The sequence below is a fragment of the Leiobunum rupestre genome, chromosome 7 (genome assembly GCF_980474605.1).
Source record: "Leiobunum rupestre chromosome 7, qqLeiRupe1.1.hap1, whole genome shotgun sequence".
In the NCBI taxonomy this organism is placed as follows: Eukaryota; Metazoa; Arthropoda; class Arachnida; order Opiliones; family Sclerosomatidae; genus Leiobunum; species Leiobunum rupestre.
Genome location: NC_143390.1, coordinates 19,021,929 through 19,040,512, shown reverse-complemented (window position 1 = coordinate 19,040,512; position 18,584 = coordinate 19,021,929). Strand labels below are relative to the sequence as shown.

Sequence of the window (18,584 nt, the reverse complement as noted above, 5' to 3'; positions counted from 1 at the left end):
AATAACGTGGAAAATGTTAAAACCGGAATAACATGGAACATGGAACCGGAATAACGTGGAAAGTAGATTAAAATGTATATGCATAAAAGTATGCTTAAATACTAAACTTACCTTTTTAATTTTTAAGAGCCCTATTTCTATTGATTATATACGGAGATGCTGAATAACGTGGAATGGAATAACGTGGAAAAGATCGGGCAACTGGAATAACGTGGAACCGGAATAACGTGGAACCGGAATAACGTGGAACCGGAATAACGTGGAACCGGAATAACGTGGAATCGGAATAACGTGAAAAATGTTAAAATCGGAATAACGTGGAAACTGAATAACGTGGAAAATGTTAAAATTTCGCACAGACTGTTTTATCTCACGTTATCCCTATCCGTTTTCTCCGAGGGGTAAGACAGTCTCAGATAATCTGTACACCGAGTTCGTGCATTTAGCACTGTTAAAGGTACATATTTTCAAGAGTTCGCGAGTTCCATTTAGCACTGTCAAAGGTACGGCAGTGTACACCGAGTTCGCAGAGTGTCTTACCCCTCGGTTTTCTCTTTCACATCAGAGAGACGTCATAACGGCATTTCCTTAATCTCATAAACTATTCGCTATGCCATCTACATTTATTTCAAATAAACTATTATTAAATTTATCAAAATATTATTTCCCACTTAATGAATATTTAAATCGTCCTTTAATAAAAAAAAGTAAGGAATTAATACGTAATGAAAATAATTTACATATTAATGAAATGAAAATTAAACTTTAACTCTTCCGTTCGGTAATAGATGGCACTAGCTTCGCTATATGTCTGCCATTCCCTTCAAACTGGCGAATCTTATATTTTCATCGGAAAAATATTTAACGAAAATATCACGTGAATCGTTGTATCGAGTATAAATCTTCGTATGTCTAAAATAAATTAATGTCTTAATTTCGCCTTAAACAAAGGATTTAATTACTATAATTTAATAACAAAAAATAAACCAACTTAACGAACACTTCAAATGAAAAGTTGAGAAAGGATAAATGAGAATAATAAGATAGACAGAAAAAGTGACGATAACAAACCTTTTAATTAACAAGGCTTATTTCGAGAAAAAAAGAAAACGTACAAGAGGATTCTCAAATTGTTTCGTTTTTGATAGAGTTTCACAGAAAAGGATTTTTTTTAGATCGACAAGAAAAGGTTTTTAATTTACTTTCATTTGAATAATTTTTGGAGGAACGAAAATTATAGAATTAAAACAAAGAGGGATTTAAATATTAAGATACAATGGTAAAGGCGACAATTATAGTTAGGCTTTAACTTCTAGACGAAATTAAATCCAATATTTATAATGATGGAATGATGGGACATTTTCTTTTTAAATGTTTAGTTCTCTTTAGGTGGGGTGGAAGAAAACGGGGAAGGGACATTATTAAGTTAAGCCTTTCGAAGGGTTTTAAGCTTTAGCTAGCTTAAAGCGGTTCGTTTTACCTTATTTTTTTTTAAATATACATAATTAGTGGTAAAAGCGTGAAATGTTAGAAGCAGACAGAGGCAAGGGCGTCAAACATTGTAATAAACATTTTTTTGGTATTAATTCATCAACATTTTTTATATAATTAATAATTAATAACGTATTTGATTATGGCCGTTTTTGTTAATTTTTATATACCCAAAATTCGTATCAAGAAGCCTAGTATATAAACGTTTTTTTTACTATATTTTTTAATAATGTTTAGAATATTTCTAAAACAAATCCGATATTTTTTTTATTTTCGCAATATTAAGTTGAAAAATGTTAAAAACTCTCACAAAAAACCAAACCTTTTCCTTCATAATTTACGAATAATTTATCATCTTCAAATTTAATATGTTTTTTTCAACTAATATATATTTTTACACTTCATACTTATTATTTTATTCTTAATCCATATTTTTTTGTAGGCGGGGCTATAATTTTTAAAGGCATTTTTTTGTAATATTATTCTCTCATTTCATATTCATAATTTATCTCATATGTTTTATAATAAATTTACCACTTTTTCCCCGTTTTCACATTTGCTAAGACTACTTGTATAATAAGGCTTCTTCAACGTTACGGAGAAAATTTCTTTTTTAATTTTCTCTCACCAAATATTTTTTTATTAACTATTCTGGTAGTGATAAGTTTTGAATTGTGGGCATAAAGTGGGCGCCATTTTTGACTTCTAATAGAGGTTTTTAAATTAAAAAAGAGGTCTTTTTTGTTTGGTCTTTATAAGAAAACTATGATTACTGGAGAGTGTAAAATCCTTGCAAAAATCGGTGTAGTACAAGAGTTAGTTTAGGAAGAGCAGTATAGTATTTAGTGGTGATAGCTAGGGCAAGTGTCCATTTTTGTTTGTTTTGTTGGTATGGCGATAAAAACAAAAAAAAAAACAAAAAATGATGCGTATTACAAATAATTATAATTAAAAATTTGATTTGAATGCGGCCCCATAATCAATATATATTTTTTTTATAACAGTCCGGTTTCAGGGCCGTTATTTATCGAATAGCACGAAGGATTTGCTTGATAGAAAAACAAGTTTGGTTAATATTATTTTTTAACCAAATGTAACTATTTTTTTCACATCTGTTTGAAAACGAAAGGAAGAAGAAGAAAATGATTGTTTTTTTAATAACAATGTTTTGGAAGAGGTAGGTTTTTTTATCGACTACAAAATGACTAATTTTTTAGCCGATTTTTTTAACGCAAAATTAGTCCCGAAAAAAAAGTTTTTTTGGTTTGTCGTACACAAAACACTATTTTTTTTAACTGACGAAAAAAATAAACGTTCAGTTTTGAAAAGTCGCTCCGTTTTTTTTCCATTATATTAAACGTTTCTTTGATTTCACCACGATTTCTTTATGATGAATAAACATAATTTAAACACACATTCACTCAATTTCGACAATGCAATTTTATATTTCTTTGTCAAAAAAAAAACCTAAGAAATCACCAACTTAAAAAAAAACTGAAGAGAAATTAAAAATTGAAAAAAAAACCAACATATATTTTGATTCTTATGAACTTAACTCTGATATTAATTTAATATCATCCCAGTTTTGAAATGCAACAAGGTATAGGTAATGAGGGTGCGTCAAGATTATTTATCTTCACTTTAATATTCGTTGTATATTAAATTCAATTGTCAGTTTTTTAAGTCTAAAAACGACTCTGGAAAATATATTAAAAAGGTATACTATTAGTTTTCTAAGTCTAAAAACGAACTTATTAGTTACCTTTTTAATCTAAATTTATTTTAATCATAAAGAAAAAAACTGAACCAATTTAAGCAGCGTAAAAAATGAACCGCGTCGACAATGCTGACACCAGAAATTCAGAACTGATTAAATAATAATAACAGTATTATAGTCTACGAATTTGAGCTAATTGTCGAACGTGACTAACAGCTCACAGTTAAGTCTGAGGCGAGGATAAGGTGAAGTCTATACACTATATAATTTCGTCGCTTCGGACTAAACTGTCAGCTGAATTTCAACGCCTTTTATAATCCTAAGTATTTAATCAGTTCAGTTCAGTTCAGTAACGCACGGAATCCCGAGTCAGGGATTCTCATTCCAAAGGAGAGGGGAATTAGCCATCAGACAGTACTCCACAATAAAAGTCCGTATAAGACCACCCACTCCATAACGCCGTTTATTTCGACTTCAGCGCCGCCAATCGCTAACAACGAATATTAAGTGAATATAATTGAAAAAGACACCTTCAACCAAAGATGAGGAGGGAAAAAAACAAAAAAATATATATTCCTAAGAAATTGAAAAGTAAATTTAAACCACGTGTTCGCGTTGCCTAGGCACATTTTATTTCTATCTAAATATATATCAATCTGACTATAGACTGATTAATAAACAATGTTACGTCATGGCTTGTGTATATTCATTTTTTTTGTTTCATTTATTAATTTTAATAAGTATATTTTACGAATCGGAATTTTTTTTCGGATTCTTTTCAAAAACTTGATAAATACTTTTACCGAAAAGAACGAATTTTTATTTTTTTACATGTATGTATAATTTACTTTTCAATGAGTGAAATATTGTGGCACAACCTACTCTACGCGAAGGCGGCATTCGTAGCCAGCCAACCATTAGAGTTTTATAATAACTTTTTATATAAATTTTATCTACTTTATTTTCTCATGACATTTCTTTTGGTTTCAAAGTTTTCTTCCGAAGAAGATTTCATAAAGAAAAGATGAAAAAGGGGGAGGGGGGAGGGGAGGAAGAACGAACGAGACAACACGAAGAAGGATTTTAAAGTACTTTTTTTAATCGGATATAGTAGGAACGGAGACTAGAAACCCCATTCGCGAACGTCGTGTTAAGATATAATTTCCAATTGACGACGGCTTCTTCGGTATTTTTTTATATATATTATTTAAATACACGTATATCATAAATGCGAACACAACCTCGCGAATCTCGAGTGGGGCCGAGTTCGGACTCGACTTTTTCTTTTTCTAACTATTTTTATTTCAATTTATCGTTCTCACAGTTTCGGTTATTCACGCTTGTTCATGACCTTAATGGCCCTTCATCAGGCATCAACATTTGAGGATCTATTTAAAAGGTACGTCATTGGTCAAAGGCGCGTTTTTTTTATAATAATATATGAACTCATCCCCGCGGTCAAAGTCGACCAAAGGAAAAAAAAAGGGCCTGGTCACATTATATCTTTTTTTCCCGAAATCTCGACCCTAAAATATTATCGTCGAAAGAAAAACGATACGAAAAAGAATCAACTAGTTTTAAGTGGTATTAATTAACAACGTTCCCGTTCCGAAACGCGATCGATATACGAATCGATTTGGAACGATCATCGATAAAATATCGTCCCAGCGTTAGTGGCGCCGCATCCAATTTATAAACGCCTAAAGCAACCGCCAGGGGTCGTCGGACGTACCGTTACAAATTTTTCGGGTTGTAACGGGAAAATCGGGTTTAATTCGTATAGAAACAAATATTTTTTTACGAGATATTATTCATTGAAGCGAAAGGTAGATGGTGGTGGTGGTAAAGGACGCCATCTAGCGAGTGTTTTTAGAAGCCCTCGATGACGTCGTAGGCTTCCAAGCTGCACATGATAACGTACAATAACCAAAGGCTCCCGAAGAAGATGGTGGTGGGCAGTTTGAAGCGCATAGGGCCACCCAGTTCTCCGCCCACGTGGGGGGACCTCCTGAGGAAGAGGACCAGGGCGCAGGCGACGGCGCAGACGCAGAAGATGGTCACCGAGAAGGCCAAGTTGCCCGGCTCGACCTGGAACACGGTGCCGCGCTTCATGTGGACGAAGGCGGCGATGCTCCAGGCGATGCCGATACCCAAGAAGACGTTGACGGCGTTGCTGCCAGTCACGTTGCCAATCGAGGAATCTGCGTACTTGTCATTTATGGCGGCCACTTTACTGGCGAAAGTGTCTGCGGCCACATCCCATCGACAAGTACAAACGGCACGGAGGGATAGAGTTCAAAGAATTCATAGTTGTTTCCAGACAATGAAAAAGAGAAACAGAGATTAGAGAGTGAATAAGAACTACTTGAGACCGGTTGCACCGCGAAAACCACGGCCACACTAGAGCTTAAAACACAGTTAAGGATTGAATGCCTGTTTGGACCGCCGACCATAATTCTTGGTTCACACGTGCGAAATCGCTTCGCTTCACCCCGGCTCCATGGATATGTATTAATACTGCAGTATTAATACATATCCATGCCGGCTCGCTTATAGCCAAGGCTTAATGTCATTTCAAATTATGATCATAATTTTGAAAATACTAAAATGTGTCCCAAAACAGTTAGTTAATCATGTTTACTATACATACAGTAATATTATTTGACACTATTTAGAATTTTATTCCCATTATTTTTGGAAATACGAGCAAATTTACTTCCCCGCCTTGTCGTTTTGAAAGCGATTCTAAGCGAACCGAATTGGACGAGTTGCTTGAACTTGCTTCCCGAACCAACACGAAGCGATTTCTCACGCTGGTTTTGAAAACTAGTTATCTTAAACGAAGCGATTTTAGGGGTAAGTGTGAACCTGCCGGGCACGACGGCGAACTTCGCCGCCAAACACTGTTGTGCAGTGAAAATTAACCTTAACAAAGATCACACTAATCTGGTTCTCAGCTTAAGCCATTATACACCACTGGTGTTTTGGCCTATTGGTCACCTATTTCCACCAAGAATGTATTTATTTAAAATTAGAGACAATGACGATGTAGAGATAATTTTTAGCGTTACTCCCCAATCCTTATCGTGCTCTCAGGGTGACCACAGAATATTTTAAAATCCTTTTCAGGAATTATAGGAAATTTATCAGATAAATATAGGGAGAAAATTGGAGAAAAAAGGAAAATATAGGAAGATAATTGGAGAAAAAAAGGAAAATATCGGAAGAAAATTAGAGAAAAAAGTCAAAATATGAGAAGAAAATTGGGGGGGGGGGGAAAGGAAAATATAGAAAGAAATTTGGAGAAAAAAAGGAAAATATAGGAAGAAAATTGGGGGAAAAAAAGGAAAAAATGGGATAAAATTAATTATACAACAAGAGAAAACGGTGATCAAAATTGTTTAAAGGGGTATAATATTAAAAATAAAGTTGAAAACCTATAGAAATAGTCGAAAACTACCGGCGAACAGTGTTGGAAATCAGCATCTATTAAAACCAGGACGTTTTAAAGACTTCTAGAGGTCGGTGACGGTTAATCATTATCCATGATTAAATTGATTTTTTTCGGGAAAAAAATTTAAACAAAGAAATTTACCGGTTAATATTTCGGAAAATAATTAAAAAACATGTATTATTCAGAAAATTTGAGCTTTTTATCGAAAAAAACGTCGTTTTTCCGATTATTTTTACAAATTTATCAAAAAAATTAATCGGATAATACAGGAATATAAATTACTTGATCAAAACGTTTTACGGATAAATTTGAGAGCTTTATCTATTGAATGAAAGTTAACCATCCCCGACCTCTAAAGATTTCTAAGGGTTAAATATCAACTATTTTAATTTATTCAAACTTTTGAGTTAAAATATAGGATATTATAGGAAATTTAATGAAATTATATGAAAAAAATGAAGGACGTTAAATTATAGGAAAAAAATTGGAAATATAGGAACTGTGGTCACCCTGCTCTATTTTTTTTAAAACGCACGATGCGATTGAAGTTTACGCCGGCGACGTTTTCCCATCCCCCTCTCGGGGGGGTGGGGATTATCCCAGCATACCCACGGATCGTGCCAACATAGTTAAGTCTCCCTAAATATCAATAAATACATTCTTGGTTTCACCGTGTAAATCTCAATTACTTTACACAGCCATCTACTCTTTAGGAGTGGCAAAATTCCATTAACAACGCGATCTATCAACGATCAAGTTCAAAAGCGGGCTTTCTCATTCGTGAAACTGCAGCCTGAGTATATATCTAACGCAACCGGTCTACTCGAAAGGTTGTAGGTCAAGATGGAAAATGATAGCCTTTCAATCAAATCGCGTGTTAAGCTATTCGCTCCGGATAAACCCCTATCTGTCTCGTGCGAGTGCGCCGTACGTCATAGACCTGCCAATAAATACCACGCGTCGAGGACGTATTCGGAGCAACAAACGCTTCAAAGAGAGTAAAAAAAGAAACGAAACGAAACCCAATTGAAAAAAAAACCCTTGAAGTTTTCGCGTTATAAAAGTGGACTGAGTATAGTCGATTTGTTCGTTATTTCGCAACGGGGCAAACGAAACAAGCACGCATCCTCCAATCACCTACCAAGCGCTAGAGTCCGACGCCGCCGCCGTTAAAGCCGGCTTTTTGGCTCATTTTCGGCGCGCCGCCGCCGATAGGTCAATTTTTTGGCGTTCCACGCCGCCACGTTTTCTTCGGCGCGACGCCGTGCTATTTCCAATTTGTTCCCAAAAAACCAAAAAATATCAAAGTCAGACAATTCTAGTATTCCAAAGCTTATTATCTCAGGTTACATTTATTTATAGTATTGTTTCGTACCAAGTGGTACCGCCACCTATGGCAATCTACTATAAGAAAAACATTAGTTGATATCAGAAGTAAATAAACCGAAGTTATCGGACTGCTATACTACAAATGTTGGAGGCGTTTTCCTTATAAAGTTACATTTTGACCTTGAATTTAAAATTTTGCGCGCTCGTAGACCGAAAAACAAAAACGTTATTGTTTTTATGAAACCATTTTTTATACATATAAATAGCTAAACCCACAATTCCCAAATGCAATTTATCGCGTCAAACGACGGGGTGGAAATTAGTTTTTATTTGATTCGATTTTCCCATTATTTTCATAAGGAAAACGCCCTCCAATTCTGAGCTCTATTTCGATAACTTTGGTTCATTTACTTCTGATAATATAGAAAAGGAAAAGCCCGTGTTTACTTATAATAACCATTTAATTTTTTTATATTTTTTTATGCATTTTTAAGGCTTACGCCGCCGACAATTTGACATCGGCGTCGGACTCTACCAAGCGCTCGTGTTTGCGTGAGAAAATGGGAAAAGAATGGTGCGTAAATCGTCCCGTTTAATCCGCGTGTAAAGAAGAAATTTACGTAAATATAGTGAATGTGTGATTTTGAATTACCTGGAACGCTGGTACCAAAAGCCACTAAGGAAATGGCCGTGACTGTGTCCTCGAGACCGACCGTGCAGCCGAAATGGGCGGCCAGGTCTCCCACCGCCGCCGTCAGGACGCCAATTACGAATATACTGGACAGAAAGCAAGCCCATCCTCCTAAATAGTCTACACGACCGGCCGTTTCAAAGGTCCGGATTGAACGTATTTTTTAAAATTTACAACCAACCAATGTCCAAATCGGCAGCCGGAAAAAAGATATATACCATGTTGGAAAAAGTTGATTTTTTTGTACGTTATATCTGTGGCCGTAATTGATTTGGTCTTTTATAATGATCGAGACCACTAACAGTGATGAGATACGAGGGCGTCGGAAGTCGCGCGGCGGTTGACCTTTTGACCTTTCTTCGCGAGCGCGCGCGTCCGCGACCCGGAAATGGACGTAACGGGGAGTGGAGCGCTTGGACGGGTGTCGGTTGTTACCTGGGACGCTGGTTCCGAGGGCGACCAAAGAGATGGCAGTGACGGAGTCGGCCAGTCCGACGGTGCAGCCGAAATGGGCGGCCAAGTCACCGATGAAGGCGGTCAGAAGTCCGATGGTTAAGATGGAAAATATGAAACACAGCCAGCCGTCCAAGTAATCTATACGCGTGACCCACGTGACAATCAGATCCCCAAAACATTAACGACGGTCGGAAGGGTTCAAAGAAAATAAAGTACAGTCGAAAAAAAACAAAAAAGGTTCCATCATCAGAAAAAATTATCCCTAATAAAATTCACCTCCTTCTGATAAATTGCCTTTCTTAAAATAATAATTCCAAATTATTTTCACTATTTATTCAACCATTTAAAAAAAAAAACTTTCCCCGGGTGGTCACCTTCTCCCTGCACACCCGTATGCGACCCTTTGAACACTTTTACAGGCGCTTTGGTCTATTTTTCATCTATTTTTCCATTTTGAATTTAAAGAAAGTAAACCCAATTTCGTAGCCTTTTTTTAAATATATAAATAAATTTAAGTATAATATACTAATTATATTTGTTAACAAAGTATCCTTAACCAAAGTAACCCTATAATTGGACACTGCATTATGTTAAAACATCCCAGGTGTAAACTGAAACCTATAATTAAGGGTTTAATTTCCGCGACTCGTAGGACGAAGAGGGATCGATTCCGAAGCAACCGTCTTTCTTCCAAACACGTGATAAAGAAAGAAAAAAGCCTGCCTGTGTAATGACGACCTTATATCACCCTCTCTCTCAAAAAAAAGTCATCAAAATCTAGCGGAAGAAGATAAAACAGGGTGCCTGGCCACGAAAGAAAAAAAAAAGGAACAAAAAAGAAAATTGGCGCGCTTAAGCTTTCTTATGACGGCTAGAAGGCGGACATTAAAGACCCGGGCCTCGTGCGGGAAAACCGCTAGAAGGTTACGAGAGGGCGACAGCTGAGACGACCACTTTTTAAGAGCCAAAAAAAACCCCGTTATCCGCGTGAGAAATGGAGGGCACGCTTTGCCGAGCAGCCCAACGTCTCAGCCCCGAATATCCCAAAAGAAACAAACCCAATAATTGTATAAACATAAAACGATACGGGGAAAAAAATGTAAATTGAAAATATTCTTCCTCCATAAGATCTAACCACGCACGAGCGTAAAATAATAATATTAAAAAAAAGACGTTTCTATGTATAAAGGAAAGTCATCAACCGAGGTTTACGGACATCGAGACTTAGGAATCTTTTTATTGACGTTTTATAATTTATTTCCATGGCATTACAATACAAGAAACTGTAGGTTCCCTTTTCTCCTCTCCCCTACACCTTTGATTAAAACCAACCCTCCTCTCAAACCAACCCTCCTCTCAAACCAACCCTCCTCTCAAACCAACCCTCCTCTCAAACCAACCCTCCTCTCAAACCAACCCTCCTCTCAAACCAACCCTCCTCTCAAACCAACCCTCCTCTCAAACCAACCCTCCTCTCAAACCAACCCTCCTCTCAAACCAACCCTCCTCTCAAACCAACCCTCCTCTCAAACCAACCCTCCTCTCAAACCAACCCTCCTCTCAAACCAACCCTCCTCTCAAACCAACCCTCCTCTCAAACAAAAAAGGCAATATACCCAAAGGAGGTAAATTTTCATTACTTTGTGTCTCTGAAAAAGACAGCACGGGCCATGAGGGTTCGCCCTCCGGCCCAAACTACCATTTCGTAATGCCACTAAAAAATTAGCATAGCCAATTCTAAAGGTTTACCTATATTTGTATGCATTCGCGCTGCCCTTTACAACTAAAGCTAAACTGTACATGCCATTTTTAAATATGCCATTAGCAAATCATTCCCGTTGAGTGTTACTTAGAGCTCGGCGGAAAAGATAAATTAACCGCCAAAATTTCAATTATTCATAAAAATTTCGGTTAACTGTTTATTTATGGATATTATTCGCGGTGATAAAACTTATTAATATGCAAAAAATAAGTTTGTATTATGATAATTTTAAAGTGGATATTTTTTATCAAAACGCCGAGCTCTAGTGTTACTCGATTGTACTAGCGAAAGCGGGGAAACGGATAAGCCCGCAATGCAGATTTACCATCATCCCCGCCTTGCCGTTGTATTCCCAAGAAGATATTTAGGTTCCTAAGAACATTGAACGATATTGATGCTGACAAACTGTTATAGTTTTCGGAAAAACCAACGCGCTCATCGCCATCTGTTTCAAATACCGTTACCCACGGTAAACATTTCTTGAATAATATTTTTTTTAAATTAATAAATTTACTGTAATTTCTGTTAAATTTCATTTTTATAGATACAATTTTTTTAAACTTATTAAATTTACTGTAATTTCTATATAATTTCATTTTAATAGATACAATATTATTTAAACTTATTAAATTTACTGTAATTTCTATATAATTTCATTTTAATAATACCATATTTTTTAAACTTATTAAATTTACTGTAATTTCTATATAATTTCATTTTAATAGATACAATATTTTATTTTACTTATTAAATTTACTGTAATTTCTATATAATTTCATTTTAATAGATACAATATTTTATTTTACTCATTAAATTTACTGTAATTTCTATATAATTTCATTTTAATAGATACATATTTTATTTTACTTCTAAATTTACTGTAATTTCTATATAATTTCATTTTAATAGATACCATATTTTATTTTACTCATTAAATTTACTGTAATTTCTATATAATTTTATTTTAATAGATAAAATATTTTATTTTACTTATTAAATTTACTATAATTTCTATATAATTTCATTTTAATAGATACAATATTTTATTTTACTTATTAAATTTACTGTAATTTCTATATAATTTCATTTTAATAGATACAATATTTTATTTTACTCATTAAATTTACTGCAATTTCTATATAATTTCATTTTAATAGATACCATATTTTATTTTACTCATTAAATTTACTATAATTTCTATATAATTTCATTTTAATAGATACAATATTTTATTTTACTTATTAAATTTACTGTAATTTCTATATAATTTCATTTTAATAGATACAATATTATTTAAACTTATTAAATTTACTGTAATTTCTATATAATTTCATTTTAATAATACCATATTTTTTAAACTTATTAAATTTACTGTAATTTCTATATAATTTCATTTTAATAGATACAATATTTTATTTTACTTATTAAATTTACTGTAATTTCTATATAATTTCATTTTAATAGATACAATATTTTATTTTACTCATTAAATTTACTGTAATTTCTATATAATTTCATTTTAATAGATACATATTTTATTTTACTTCTAAATTTACTGTAATTTCTATATAATTTCATTTTAATAGATACCATATTTTATTTTACTCATTAAATTTACTGTAATTTCTATATAATTTTATTTTAATAGATAAAATATTTTATTTTACTTATTAAATTTACTATAATTTCTATATAATTTCATTTTAATAGATACAATATTTTATTTTACTTATTAAATTTACTGTAATTTCTATATAATTTCATTTTAATAGATACAATATTTTATTTTACTCATTAAATTTACTGCAATTTCTATATAATTTCATTTTAATAGATACCATATTTTATTTTACTCATTAAATTTACTATAATTTCTATATAATTTTATTTTAATAGATACAATATTTTATTTTACTTATTAAATTTACTATAATTTCTATATAATTTCATTTTAATAGATACCATATTTTTTAAACTTATTAAATTTACTGTAATTTCTATATAATTTCATTTTAATAGATACAATATTATTTAAACTTATTAAATTTACTGTAATTTCTATATAATTTCATTTTAATAATACCATATTTTTTAAACTTATTAAATTTACTGTAATTTCTATATAATTTCATTTTAATAGATACATATTTTATTTTACTTCTAAATTTACTGTAATTTCTATATAATTTCATTTTAATAGATACCATATTTTATTTTACTCATTAAATTTACTGTAATTTCTATATAATTTTATTTTAATAGATAAAATATTTTATTTTACTTATTAAATTTACTGTAATTTCTATATAATTTCATTTTAATAGATAAAATATTTTATTTTACTTATTAAATTTACTATAATTTCTATATAATTTCATTTTAATAGATACAATATTTTATTTTACTTATTAAATTTACTGTAATTTCTATATAATTTCATTTTAATAGATACAATATTTTATTTTACTCATTAAATTTACTGCAATTTCTATATAATTTCATTTTAATAGATACCATATTTTATTTTACTCATTAAATTTACTATAATTTCTATATAATTTTATTTTAATAGATACAATATTTTATTTTACTTATTAAATTTACTATAATTTCTATATAATTTCATTTTAATAGATACCATATTTTTTAAACTTATTAAATTTACTGTAATTTCTATATAATTTCATTTTAATAGATACAATATTATTTAAACTTATTAAATTTACTGTAATTTCTATATAATTTCATTTTAATAATACCATATTTTTTAAACTTATTAAATTTACTGTAATTTCTATATAATTTCATTTTAATAGATACATATTTTATTTTACTTCTAAATTTACTGTAATTTCTATATAATTTCATTTTAATAGATACCATATTTTATTTTACTCATTAAATTTACTGTAATTTCTATATAATTTTATTTTAATAGATAAAATATTTTATTTTACTTATTAAATTTACTGTAATTTCTATATAATTTCATTTTAATAGATACAATATTTTATTTTACTTATTAAATTTACTGTAATTTCTATATAATTTCATTTTAATAGATACCATATTTTATTTTACTCATTAAATTTACTGTAATTTCTATATAATTTTATTTTAATAGATACAATATTTTATTTTACTTATTAAATTTACTGTAATTTCTATATAATTTCATTTTAATAGATACAATATTTTATTTTACTTATTAAATTTACTGTAATTTCTATATAATTTCATTTTAATAGATACAATATTTTATTTTACTTATTAAATTTACTGTAATTTCTATATAATTTCATTTTAATAGATACAATATTATTTAAACTTATTAAATTTACTGTAATTTCTATATAATTTCATTTTAATAATACCATATTTTTTAAACTTATTAAATTTACTGTAATTTCTATATAATTTCATTTTAATAGATACAATATTTTATTTTACTTATTAAATTTACTGTAATTTCTATATAATTTCATTTTAATAGATACAAGATACAATATTTTATTTTACTCATTAAATTTACTGTAATTTCTATATAATTTCATTTTAATAGATACAATATTTTATTTTACTTATTAAATTTACTGTAATTTCTATATAATTTCATTTTAATAGATACCATATTTTATTTTACTCATTAAATTTACTGTAATTTCTATATAATTTCATTTTAATAGATACAATATTTTATTTTACTTATTAAATTTACTATAATTTCTATATAATTTCATTTTAATAGATACCATATTTTTTAAACTTATTAAATTTACTGTAATTTCTATATAATTTCATTTTAATATATACAATATTTTATTTTACTTATTAAATTTACTGTAATTTCTATATAATTTCATTTTAATAGATACAATATTTTATTTTACTTATTAAATTTACTGTAATTTCTATATAATTTTATTTCAATAGATACAATATTTTTAAAAGCGTTAATGAATAATTGAAACCACATAATGAAACTTATGTATCACTCGAAAACTTTAAATATTGCTTTAAAGAATATTTTATGTAAATATTTTTATTATACACACTATATTTTAAATAATAAGTTTTAAAAAATATTTACAAAAATCTGGGATCCAATAACAAAAATATCATAGTTTTCAAACCTCCATATGGCGCTGCGTGCGAATTATCAATAAGAACTAGGTTCATTGTTCTAAGTACTTAGAGACCTAAATACTTCTACATCTAAAAAAATTCCAAAATGAATGGGAAACATTTACTAAAGCGATTATAAGCGGAGCCACTACAGCTCTACAGTTCAACTATATGGAAAGGTTGATAAAGAGGAAGTCAAATATCATTCTAATTGCAGGCAAAACAACAATCAAAACCACAGCAAATTCGAGCAAAGCTCGATAAAACTCAAATCAAGCGAGTTACGAAACTGGGTTTCCAAAATAAAAGAGATGCTATATAGAACTGACTGAAAATTCCTGAACAGAACAATTACACAATGAACAGACCAGTCGCAATCTGTCAAAGCCAGCGGAGGAATCGGATACTAACACGGGCTGATGGTCGCGAAGGTAGAATCGAATCGGGAGTACCTTGAGATTCCATTTGACTCGCGAAAGAGACGGAAAACAGGGTCGAGGCTAAAAGTTGGCAACGGCACAATCAACACAGTCATTCTCTCGATAGTCGGCCGGGCCCTGGGATTTCGAGCGTCAAACGGGCCCGAAAATCGGACGATTTGAGCTTGGGCTCCTAATGGATCAGAGCTCTCCTCTTTTAAATGGTCTCCAAGAGGAAAACATTCCTCCCGGGAGGATTGTCTCGCTTCGAGGCTCTTCAACGAGTCGCAGTTTGCATTTAAGGGACATCAACGGATCGCTGGGATTTGGAACGGGAATTTGGGGAGACCCGCTCAAGCGTTGCGACACTCTTAACGCCGGCTGACCCGAGTTGGACTCTTCAATCTTTTTCCCGGAATACCGCACTTCTAAACTCGAAATCGACAATAAAGTCGATAAACAGAGTGTTTCAAAAGGTTATGCAAAAATTTACAAGCGCAAAACCAAGCAGCAGGGAAACGCGAACATTAAGGTTTGGGTTCGTGTGATAGGTAAAATAGGACTATGTATACAATAATAATAATAATAATCGAGGTAACCAGCGTAAAAAAGGAAACTTAAACAGTATTTAAAGTCCCTGCTGCTTGGTTTGGCGCTTGTTGCAGCCTACTTCCAGGGGCTAATAGGCCACACTTTGAAGCTCTCTGGCGCTCTTCTAACTCAACGTAGGAAAATGGGAAACAACAGGCATACTTCTCAACTCACCCCCTACAACTACTTAAAATGTTTGCATCACTTTTTAAAACACCCTGTATACGGCGTTAAAATTACGTTAGAAAAATATTCTTTAAAATGTTTAGAATAAAGTTTCTAACTATAACCCTTAATAATAATCAGCTAGGCTAATACCCAAGACACCACCTTAGGCCTAAGTCATTAAGCGACTTTTAATGCCATTAATTCAGGTGACCGGGTCACAATGCGTAGAAGGGTGGTGGCAAGCCCTTCATTCCACGCGAGCCAACAGCTCCCTACACTTACTATTACCGTTGACCGTTACAAGTTTTTATGGAAGGGGAAACGGAAGAGCTCGAGGGAAAACCCCTTTAACCAATGGGGAGAGAACTTGCAAACTCAACGCGGAAGGAATTGTTCCGAGTTTTAACCCAGTTCCACAAGCAGGGATCGAACCCGGCTCCTCTCGCTGCGAGGCGAAAATGCTAACCACTCCGCCACCCCTTTAGGACGTCAAATTCCCTACTTATATTAATTTCACGCTACAGTCGTTCCTTAGGCAAAACTGCAATTAACTACAGCTCGGGATATCTACGAGGATGCATTTAACGCGAAATTTTAGGTGACAAGCTTCAACGCGGGAGCGGCTATCCTATTTATCAAAAATCACTTTCTAAACCGATAACGTAATAATCCCCAGGGTAGAAATTTGTCATTCATTTACGCGGTCGGATAAGCGACCGGTGACAAGCCACGATAATTAATGACCCGGGAGCGGCCTGACAAGTGAAAAAGACCCCCCGACCCCCAATGCGCCTTCGAGAAACCGGAGGTCACGTATCAGAGACCCGCTACAAGCGATAAGAGAGCGACAGGGAAGGTGATACTTTGCAATAGCCGCGAACATCCGCGTTTAAAATGTCGGGAGATGGTCATTCGACCATTACATTTTCGGCGAAACAAAATCTTTCGCCAAACAAATGGAAAGTTTGGGACTCGCATCTTCCACTTGTACCAAGCTGACATATATTAAAAAGATTAGATCGAGACGAAAAAACGCGTTTGGATTATTTATTCATTTATTAATATGATCATAAGTAACATAATAAACGTAAGTATGACACTAAATGATTTTGGAAAATGATAGTCTGTCGAAAAGCGATTGCGTAATAGGAAGTTTCGGAACAGGAAACTCGACACTTTCAGCTCTCTTTAGCCGTGTTCACACTAGACACTTTGGAACCATTTTTAAACGGTTTACAAAGATAAAATTGAACCTTTTCGGTGTCAAATGTAATAGCCATAGGATAAATAATTGAACATTTTCGGTGTCCAATGTAATAGCCGTAGGATAATAATTGAACATTTTCGGTGTCAAATGTAATAGCCATAGGATAAATAATTGAACATTTTCGGTGTCCAATGTAATAGCCGTAGGATAAATACATTCGATGGAAAAATTTTACAATTTGGAACCATTTTAAAACGGTTTTGAAATGGTTCCAAAGTGTCTAGTGTGAACGCGGCTTTTGTTGACAGAGTAACTGCCAGGTTAGTTTGATGGCCATAAATACGAGGGCTCAAATCATTGAGTTGGGAATAAATAGAGGTACAACTAAATCTGGCTGGCGCGGGACCAATTTCGTTCAATATGGAGACTTTTTCAACTATATCGTTCAACCGTGGCGGCATCTGTCTCTAGTGGTGGCAGCTATATTGCAATTGAATTTTTGCGCGAATCATATAACTTAACAAAATATAGATGGCGCTACCGCCTAATTATAAAGATGAATTTCGTACAGTCTTCTCAGAACAGGTCCCGCGTAACCATGGCAACCGAAATCATAATGGTAATTCTAGCAGTATTATTCCCAATTCAATGGCTCAAATACGAAAATTACTACCTACAGAAACGAAGCGAGTGTTTGTAAGAGTCAATTTTACTTTCCGGATTGTTTATTAATTTTTTTTGCGGAAGTAACCGTTGTTTTTACCTTTGAAGGCATTTCAATTTAGCTAGGCCTTGGCTGCTCCTGACAGCTCCAAAGACTAGTAACAACTCACAATTTCAGTCCATAGCAAAGTTAAGATTTATGTTGTCATTGGCATACCAGACTATCATTTAAAAAAATTGCTTTAACGTGTCATACTTAATCTGTACAGTATGATACTTATGATATGATTATTTTCAAACTTAAATATATTTGACATAATAGTTGATTTTATAAAATAAAAAGTGGTCGTGCCCAGCTTGTTAAAATGTTGCTCTTACGTCACAAGACACAGCTTTATTGGTATATTTTTCGCACGAGCGATTTGAACACGCGCTAGAAAAACCTATATTCCTCTGGCGACTGTAGCGCGCTAGAAAAACCTATATTCCTCTGGCGACTGTAGCGCGCTAG

The 18,584-nt window shown here is 32.5% G+C and overlaps 1 protein-coding gene across 1 annotated transcript in view; it reads right to left on the bottom strand.

Moving 5' to 3' along the window:
* Positions 1 to 757: 757 nt before the first annotated feature.
* LOC149935003 (sodium/calcium exchanger 3-like) overlaps positions 758 to 18,584 on the bottom strand; it is a 157,912-nt gene continuing 140,085 nt past the window's right edge. The window contains exons 11-12 of the mRNA XM_090154720.1: positions 9,118 to 9,276; positions 758 to 5,454 (exon numbers count right to left, since the gene is read on the bottom strand). Coding sequence (XP_090010846.1) covers positions 5,078 to 5,454; positions 9,118 to 9,276 — 536 coding nt within the window. The 3' untranslated portion in view covers positions 758 to 5,077. The remainder of the gene's footprint in view (positions 5,455 to 9,117; positions 9,277 to 18,584) is intronic.